This window comes from Rhipicephalus microplus, chromosome X, assembly GCF_043290135.1.
Source record: "Rhipicephalus microplus isolate Deutch F79 chromosome X, USDA_Rmic, whole genome shotgun sequence".
Classification (NCBI taxonomy): Eukaryota; Metazoa; Arthropoda; class Arachnida; order Ixodida; family Ixodidae; genus Rhipicephalus; species Rhipicephalus microplus.
Genome location: NC_134710.1, coordinates 219,288,621 through 219,298,048, shown reverse-complemented (window position 1 = coordinate 219,298,048; position 9,428 = coordinate 219,288,621). Strand labels below are relative to the sequence as shown.

The 9,428-nt window shown below is 43.1% G+C and overlaps 1 protein-coding gene across 1 annotated transcript; it reads right to left on the bottom strand.

Moving 5' to 3' along the window:
- Positions 1 to 6,899: 6,899 nt before the first annotated feature.
- Positions 6,900 to 9,212, bottom strand: LOC119187727 (DNA transposase THAP9). The gene is made up of 3 exons (XM_037435805.2): positions 9,059 to 9,212; positions 8,704 to 8,902; positions 6,900 to 8,411 (listed from the first exon to the last, which is right to left on the bottom strand). The coding sequence occupies exon 3, from the start codon at positions 8,334 to 8,336 to the stop codon at positions 7,494 to 7,496; it is 843 nt and encodes a 280-aa protein (XP_037291702.2). The 5' UTR covers positions 8,337 to 8,411; positions 8,704 to 8,902; positions 9,059 to 9,212; the 3' UTR covers positions 6,900 to 7,493.
- Positions 9,213 to 9,428: the final 216 nt, after the last annotated feature.

Here is a 9,428-nt window from a genome sequence, read left to right as displayed (position 1 = left end):
TGCATTTCCGATGGAAGCGGAAATGTTGTAGGCCCGTGTGCTCAGATTTGGGTGCACGTTAAAGAACCCCAGGTGGCCGAAATTTCCGGAGCCCTCCACTACGGCGTCTCTCATAATCATATGGTGGTTTTGGGACGTTAAACCCCACAAATCAATCAAACAAGCCGTTACAAAGACATGCAAAATATGGCGACAAATATTACCAAAAGCTAATCAAAATAAATTGTGCATGTCAAAGTCATGCACCGCTAAAGCGGAACGCCTACATCCAATACACACATGCATGTTTTCAATAATAATAGCTGGGTATTACGTCCCAAAACCACGATATGATTATGAGAGACACCGTAGTGGATGGCTCCGGAAACGTTGGCCATCTGGTGTTCTTTAACGTGCGCTCACATCACGCAGTACACGGGCCTCTACTGTTACGCCTTCATCGAAATGCGACGACCGTTGGATCAGCAGCCGAGCACCTTAGTCACTGATCAACCAAACCGCCCATGCTTTGAAGCACTGTGTTTTAAATGCATTCCTGGCGTGGCGAGCAGATGCATTGACAACTCCATCATATACGAACGAATGCTCCCCCCCCCCTTATAAACGAGTGCATCTCTACCAATTATATACCATGGGAAACGAAATTTTATACACAATCTTGTACACAATTTTTACAAGTTTTGTATCATTTTATAAAATTCGAATTACATTTTTGAAAGTGCCTCTGGCTCCGCGATATAGATTACTCAAAGAAGTGGACATTCTTCGCGCGAAAAATGAAATACTTAGTTGACTCCAATCAAAAATTTCTCGTCGACCATATTTTAAAGTATGTGAGGTGAACTGAATCTGCCAAGTTCTATAAATCGACTAGCTGGCACTGCATCTTATATGTTTCAGCGCAAGGAAACACGAAGACGAGAGCGAAGACACGATTGATTTATTGATATCTGGTGTTTAACGCCTCAAAACTACGATGCGGTTCGCTATTTAATATCGTATATATATATATATATATATATATATATATATATATATATATATATATATATATATATATATATATATATATATATATATATATATATATATATATATATATATATATATATATATATATATATATATAAGGGAAAGAAGTGTATACCTAATGGCTCGTTTTTCCGTGTTTTGACCCAATATTATATTAATTAGATCTAACAAACAGTAATGCCAAGGAATGTATATAGGAAGTTATTAGAACAAATGGAATGTAAACAGGAAGAAAGAAAAGTGGGTGAAAAAAATAACCAGCTGTGAGCACGAATCGAACCTACGACCTTTGAATAACGCGTTCGATGCTCTAATCACTGATCTATCACAGCGGCCTTCCCTCCATCCACTTTTTGGGGTTTATATGTGAGTTTAGATGTAGGAGTGTCAGTCAGCGCTGTTTATAAGCCAAGCGGCGAGTGTGAAACACCCTTTATGCGCATGTGTGGTGTCACGTAGCACGTGAACTTATTACGAGCGGGCAGCTGACCAATAGTCCCTCGTATACAATCCAATGACACCATGTTTGCCAGTACGAGACCCTCATTAATTAATAAGGGAAAAAAGTGTATACTTAAGGGCTCGTTTTTCCGTGTTTTGGCACAATATAAATGAGATCTAACAAACAGTAATGTCAAGGAATGTAAATAGGAAGTTATTAGAACAAATGGAATGTAAATAAGAAGAAAGAAAGGTGGGTGAAAAAATTAACCAGCTGTAAGCAGGATTTGAACCTACGACCTTCGAATAACGCGTACGATGCTCTAACCACTGAGCTATCTCAGCGGCCTTCCCTCCATTCACTTTTTTGGGTTTATATGTGGATTTAGAAGTAGGAGTGTCAGTCATCGCCATTCATAAGCCAAGCGGCGAGTGTGAAACACCCTTTTATGCGCATATGTGGCGTCACGTAGCACGTGGACTTATTACGAGCGGGCAGCTGACCAATAGTCTCTCGTATACAATCTAATTACACCAAGTCTGCCAGTACGAGACCCTCGTTAATGAATAAGGGAAAGAAGTGTATACCGAAGGGCTCGTTTTTCCGTGTTTTGGCACAATATTAATGAGATCTAACAGACAGTGATGCCAAGGAATGTATATGGAATGTTATTAGAACAAATGGAATGTAAATAAGAAGAAAGAAAAGTGGGTGAAAAAACAACCAGCTGTGAGCAGGAATCGAACCTGCAACCTTCGAATAACGCGTTCGATGCTCTAACCACTGACCTATCAAAGCGGCCTTCCCTCCATCCACCCACTTTTCTTTCTTCACAACAGTAATCACTGTTTTCTGTCACAACAGTAATCACTCAAATATGTTCTTACTAGAGAATGAAAATGTTACGAGGCAATGTTACAACATAGTGAAATTTTGCCAACATTTCCGCTGTGATAATTTTTCTTGTAGGCTTTTTGCGGTAAGGATCGCTTATGCGACGCTTTCGCATCTTGTGCTGCATTGCATAACAGGCAAGCGTTGAACAGGGGCCCTATAATACTACATCCCGTGTTCATGTTTTTATTCTGCTGTGACTTAATGATGCAGTTAGGGATATGGGAACGAGCCAACTTTTTAAAAGCCGGTAAAAGCAATTGCTGCTTTCGGAAAATAATTTTCTTCGAAAAGAATATATCATCACCACTGCTCTGTCGAAGCTGCTGCGAGCCGATGAGTGTGATGAATCGTTTTTGGTGTATAATTGTTTTCGTATTGAAACGCCAAAAATTGTTTCCGCTTTAATATCTGGTAAACCTGATCAGCCTTGCTTATGGTAACTTGGAGCCATTGCGGCAGCTTGCAAAGTGGCCACGCATGAATCAGAGAACTCGAGCTCCGTAGGAAGCTCAGCTTTTAAGCTTGCCTCACAACTTGACTCACCGGACTAGGGACAAGGTGAGAGACCGTGGTTTTTAGCACTATGGAGGCTTAGTTAATGGCCAACTCCGGTGATTTTTTGACCATATCAGGATAATTGCGATTTTATGTTCTTCATACACTCTACTCTTCAAACGTGTCTAATAACTGTAATGCTGAAAATTCAAAAATAATTTTAATTACTCAAAAACCACAATACCGAAACCAAAACCCAACCGAGTGTGCTTCTACGTGTGACGTAAAGATTTGCCTGACACTGCCGAAACCTGCTTGGTTGCACACAATTCCCGCCAGATGGCTCTACCTGTCTACGCCGTCCGCGGCGATAGGCTATAACGCTTACGCTGTTATGGAGAACATGCGGCGAATCGTTTATGGCTCACAACGCAACATGACTTGGCACCTATCGCACGCCCACCAACACGGAAAATGAAATCGCGCGCTCAACCAAGGAAGTGCCGGCCAAACCTACAAAATCCATAGCAGACAAGCAGACGCTGCAGTGGCACATCAGTTCGTCACGTCCACCAGGCAAAACTCAACGTCACGCACACAATGTTGCCATTAATTCTGCCAAGCGAGCTGAGCGTTTCGAGGCAAGCTATATAATTCATTTGAAAAAAAAAATCTGCGAAACGCTCGAGCCTGCATTTTGATATGAATGGCGCAAACGTACAAATGAACGTACCCAGTGAATTTCATTGAGATTCGCTGACCTCGAAAAATGACCGGAGTTGGCCTTTAAGAGTCGGGCTAGTTGGTTTTCCCTCAACTTGAGTTGTCTTTTACAGCTCAAAATACATCTCAGACAGCAATGAAGCAAGTACACACGTGCAGCACTGCTTATTTCTTTGTATTGCTCTTTCTCTTAGAAAGTATGAGCTCACATAGATGTATGTATGCGCACACAAACTGCTAAACACCGTTATGCTGCAAGTAGAAATATTTTATTATACTCCTAATCCATCTCGCCACCTGCTATGAATAGCCGCTGCTTATGTGATTGGCAGCAAGTCTGCTTAAACTATACATTTATAAAGAGATGCTCTCTAGCTTCGTGACGTCATTTAACAAGCTGGCGATATTGTGGCCCACAGAAAATTTTAAATGCCGAAGAATTAATGGAAAACAATATGCCGAATCGAAAATAGTTTATTCTCTTAATTTTTACGTGGTCGTTCATAACTGGTGATTACGCGATGGATCATTGTCACGTCAATAGTTGCCTCGCGTACCAAGCTGGTACTCTGTACATCACAAAGACTGTTTCCACCAATCATATACAGCTAACGACCATTTATAAATGAAGCAACGAGGGTAGTTTAACGTTATCATCGCCCACATTTTGTTCTTGCGAAGGAAAACCTTGTTTACCCCGTTTGTATTGGCGTACTTATGCAGGTGCCTCGGGGCCTTTTAAGAAATATCAATACAAATACAATAAGTGTGAAGAATGAAGTATGGCCCTAACACCACATATTACATATTTTGAAATAAAAAGGTTATGAAGTTGATAATAAGTTATTAACAGTAGTATAACTTGGCAACAGCAATATAAATATTGATTCTACGCTCTAGAAACAGTGTTCAGACTATTAGCAACAAGGCAAATTGATACACACAGGCCTGAATATATGCAAGAAAGTCTAATACTTGTTATGAACAAATATAACAGTAATCATTCATTAAAAAAAGAAGGTTCATCCCTCCGTCATGGGAATCGTCCTATAACACGAAAATAAAACGCGCGTTTACAGGGGTAATGAAATATTTACTGTACGTTGATACAAGAGGGTTTGCCGAATGTATGTTTTGGTGTTTGGCTGCTAGAGCCCCATTCGACGTGGGAGTATTCTCGTTGACGCTTGGTACATCTCCATTCCAACTGCGAGCGTGTCCTCCATGAAGTTCTCTCTCTCTCTCTCTCTCTCTCTCTCTCTCTCTCTATATATATATATATATATATATATATATATATATATATATATATATATATATATATATATATATATATATATATATATATATATATATATATATATATATATATGGTGGCAGTAATAATTCAATGGGCCAGTTAGTCTTCGTGAAGGTATGGGATATGGCACAACGGGAGCGTTGTCAACAAGGATAAATATATTTATTTCCCAACAGTTTCGGGAGGGGTCCTCCCTTCATCAGGGGATGAGTTATATATATATATATATATATATATATATATATATATATATATATATATATATATATATATATATATATATATATTATAATCTGCTGACCAGTGAGGTATGCTGCCCCCCCCCCCTCACGAAAGAGAAAGGGTTTATACCACTGAGAAGCTAGTTATTGGTGTAGTATATTCGAGTAATGCATACTTCAGTGACTGCTAGATATGAAGATGGCAACGACATATGCGCTATGTGGCGGCGACAAAAGAAAACTCCGTGAAAGGCGTTGTAGTGTCCCTACGACTCGATGGCTCAATTTGTGAAATATCAGAGGGCTAAACAAAACAGGCTATTACAACAAAACACTCTTTTATTGACCCCGATAAAAGGAAACATTCCGCGCAGCTCGGGTGCTGACAACTGGTTACTGATATCATAGGGAGTCCTGTGGGCTCTCCTTCTTGCACCACACATATGTAAACACACACAAAACTACCACTGACACTGGTGGACGTGGTTGTTTTATGGCCCACTTCGGAGGCGAGAACAGTAGCCGTTCAGTCAAGCGCGCTTTGATAGTCCAAGGCCATGGACGCGGGGGCCGCACATGCTAGACACGTGCCTCTTCCCCGAACTTGAAATCGCCCAAGAAAGCTGTCCACGACAGGCGTGACCTCATGTAAGACACGCAAAAAATATAAACTAGAAATATTCCTTCAAAATTGTTAGAATGGACGCATAGTAACTGCAGTCTTCTCAGCCCAGACCGGTTAAAGTGCGGGAAAAGTACAGGTAAGCCAAGGTCAACTAATGAATCGCGTGCTGCTTTAGAAACACGGAAAGGTAAAAAATCTGAAAAATTGGGGGACCCTTAAGCTTCGCCTTTAAGAGTTGAACGTGATAGTGAAATCTAGCCCCTGGTGCACCCTTCAACCGCTAAGTGCATACTTATTGATGTGTTTTGTTACATACACACGTACGCACACAAACACGCACACAGTAGATTGGACCAGCGCGCTATTATCACCGAATTGGCTCGTTTTCATCGTGACACCTGTCGAACAAAATGCGTTAAAGGGGTCCTGAAACACTTTTTCGAGTTATCATGGAATTAATTCAGAGATTATTGCCTCACGAATTCAACGCCACGAAAATTTTAAGCCGCCCAGTGCGAGTGGAGTCACAAAGGTTTGTCGCATGCTGCAATTGCATTATCTCTTCTCTCGTCCCGACGAAAGCGCTGGAAGCTAAGCAGAGAGGGGTGGCCGGGCAAAGAAACTTTACCGCGCCTCGTGACTTTGAGCACTTTTTTTTCTCCGAATGCGCGGTTTTTTTTTTTTTTTGGTATGATCGCGCGCGCACACGTGGACAAGTAGCGGCCTCCCACGGCTATCTCGGTAAGTTGAATTTTTGGTCACAGACGCACGGACGATTTTTCGCTCACAACCAACGGGGCTGACGCAAGGAGGTTTAAAAAAACTTCTGGAGTGGAGGTCCCCTATTCACGCCTACGCAAGCGGGTGAAGCCGGGGAAACCGGTTGGCGACCATCTTGCTCCAGGCAAGAGAGAGCGCAGACAACGTATCCAGCGCGCTTCCGTGGCGGCTTTTTCGAATGAAACGGGGCACTTAGTGTAACTAATTTCACTCGCATTTTTTTCTTCGTGTTAGATAAACAAGATCTGTACAAAGCCGTCAGTTACGATATTACACGTGAGCCGTACGCGATTACGTATTAGCGAATATGCATTACAACGGTTAGCTGCTGTAAGTGCGGATTCGCTTGCAATTCTCGAAATGAGGCTCACGGTGGAAGCAACACAGGGGTATATGAGTTTTTATTCATTCAAGGCTTTATACAATTTCCAAAAGCACATACAATAAAACAGAAACAATTCACACGAAAACGGCCTGATTCCCAAAACGCAGGTTATATCAGGCAACTCTATAACAACACACTGAAATTGCAAAAAATATAGAATATACCAGCTGCTCCGCTTTGTTCAACGCTGGTTCTCATCTGTACCTTACAGATTTTTAAATATAATAGTCCTTGTCAGCTGGGTTCGTACCCCACTGCGCGAGTTCTTGCGGTTGATTTCTTTGGAAATGTGGTGAAGCCTGATTGTTATATACAGGTTGGCAATCTTTTTCGCCAAAACGTAGATGTGATTGTCGAGTGGATCGCAGTCCAACGGACGAGGCTCTAACTAAGAAAATAATGCTTGTTCAAACACCTCCGTTAACACCTCTACCATGAGGCGATCACTGTTTGCATGCAACGATTTTAGGTCCTCACATTGAACCTGTAGGGCACGAAGCCCTTTCTCACCAGTGTGGCAAATCTTCAAGACGTCTTTCGATGGCGCCACCAGACCACCGTTTGTTTTCACAGCTGTTAGTGGTGGCAGCTCACTAGAGAGCAGTGCAGAGCAGCATGTTATAGCCGCCCTTTCCTCTTACGCAACCAAAAAAGTTCGAGGCGGCACCATCAAATGTTAATGATGCTACTTCAACATCTATTGACGAGAATCTCGACAGACATTCTTGTGTTAGTGCAGCTCTTTCAGATCCAGAAAGAGACTCGATGAAGAAATACCCCAGAGGTATTTTTAGTCGCATATTCATGCCGACCAGCATAAAAACGCAGACATTTGTCGCTTCGGGCAGGCTATCATCGGAGATACCTGTTCCAAGATCGATGTAGCCTACCACTTTCTTCCCAACAAGCTGAACATGTTTTTTGATGGCCATGTCATCCATCATGAGTGCTGCGATCAGGGGCTTGTCCTGGCTTTTGGCTAAATTTTTAATAAAATCAAAAGGCTCAGAGGTAAAACCCGGATCGCCATTTACAGATTTGTACCACTCACGCAACGTACGTTGCGAAGGCAAAGCGTTGTTAAATTTCGACCGCACATACTCATACGCAGCCGCAGAGTAGTAGTGCAGAGTGAGTGCGAATGCACGTAGCTCTGGGGGGTACATCCTGTTTGTTTTTTCATGGGCTCGGACAAGAAGCTGTTGAATTTCAGGCGAGAACGTTGCTTCAAAGACCTCAAGGCCTTTTTCTGACAAAAGTTTCCTCTCTTTTAGCTCCTTGATCAAATTTTCTGACGCATCACACCGCTTGCTTAGCCTTCTTTTGGATTGCTGCAGTGTCTTAACTTTCTTCTTTAGTTGGAGAACCTCTTGTGCAGACTCCTCTGCCTTGGAACGGTACCAATCCTTCGCCGGCGAAGAAGGCTCAGATGGCATTTCAACCGCTGCCTCAGCACGGACGACAGGTGACAGCGCAGTCCGACACTTAGGGGCCTCTCGCTTTCTTTTCGCCTGCAAGTTCAGAAGCCGGGTATAATGGTCCCACCCACTGCTTAGACTGACTAGAAACGGGATTACTACCTCGGGGATCTTTTTATAGTTTCGGTGCGGAACTTTAGCGTGCCCGTATTTATGCACGCACAGTGAAAAAAAAAGTTGGACAAGAAAGTGTACGTGACGTGCGCTTTGTCAGAGAGTGGTGTGATTTTGAACAACACGTAGGAAACGAGAAACTGTTCCTACACATTCGGAAATCTATAGCTTATTTACCGTAACAAAAATGTACATTCGTGATGGTACTCACTGGTTTCTGGAGATGCGCAGGGAACGCAGGAAAAATGGTAGGAATGCTCCCTGGTCGCAGTCTGGTCGTTTGGCCCGTCCTGTCAAAGCAGTTGGCTTCAAAGTGCTCCGAGCAGAGAACGTCCGCATTCTTAGGCTCCCAGCCATCCCTCCGAACAGCAAGCTGCCATGCGTCACGCAGCGTCTTGTCTTTCGGAAACCTGCGGTACCACACGCACAAAATAGGTTATTCAACTTTTACTCGCCAGCTGAAAAATGCTAATGAAAGTAAGTTTTCAGCTGAAACCGCGCTTCTTGAATGAGGTAGCGCGCCAAAGGAGACAAGCGATTGAAAGCGCTTTTTCCCGCGTACTTACACGTGAAAAGTGATTCTTGGCTTCTGCTTCGCACGATTAGTGCAGCCGAAGGCGACACACGAGCTCACGATAACGTCCGGAATCGTGTCAACTTCCTTTAGAACTGCACAAAATCCGCACAGAACAAAAGAACGAGGGACAAACGCGACAACTGTTGTTCAGTGGCGCGAACGGCGGGGGCCCAAACGACCGACGGCACGTTTTTTGCCTGGAGCAACATGGCGGCCGTCGGCGTCACCAGAGGGCAGGCGCTTCCACTCCAGAAGTTTTTTTTAAACCTCCTTGGGCTGACGCCGGCAGCGGGTTTTCTGCGACACGAGCTTTAACGCTGTCGCGTTAAAAACGTTTAGAACTGGTTCTACTGCCCCGG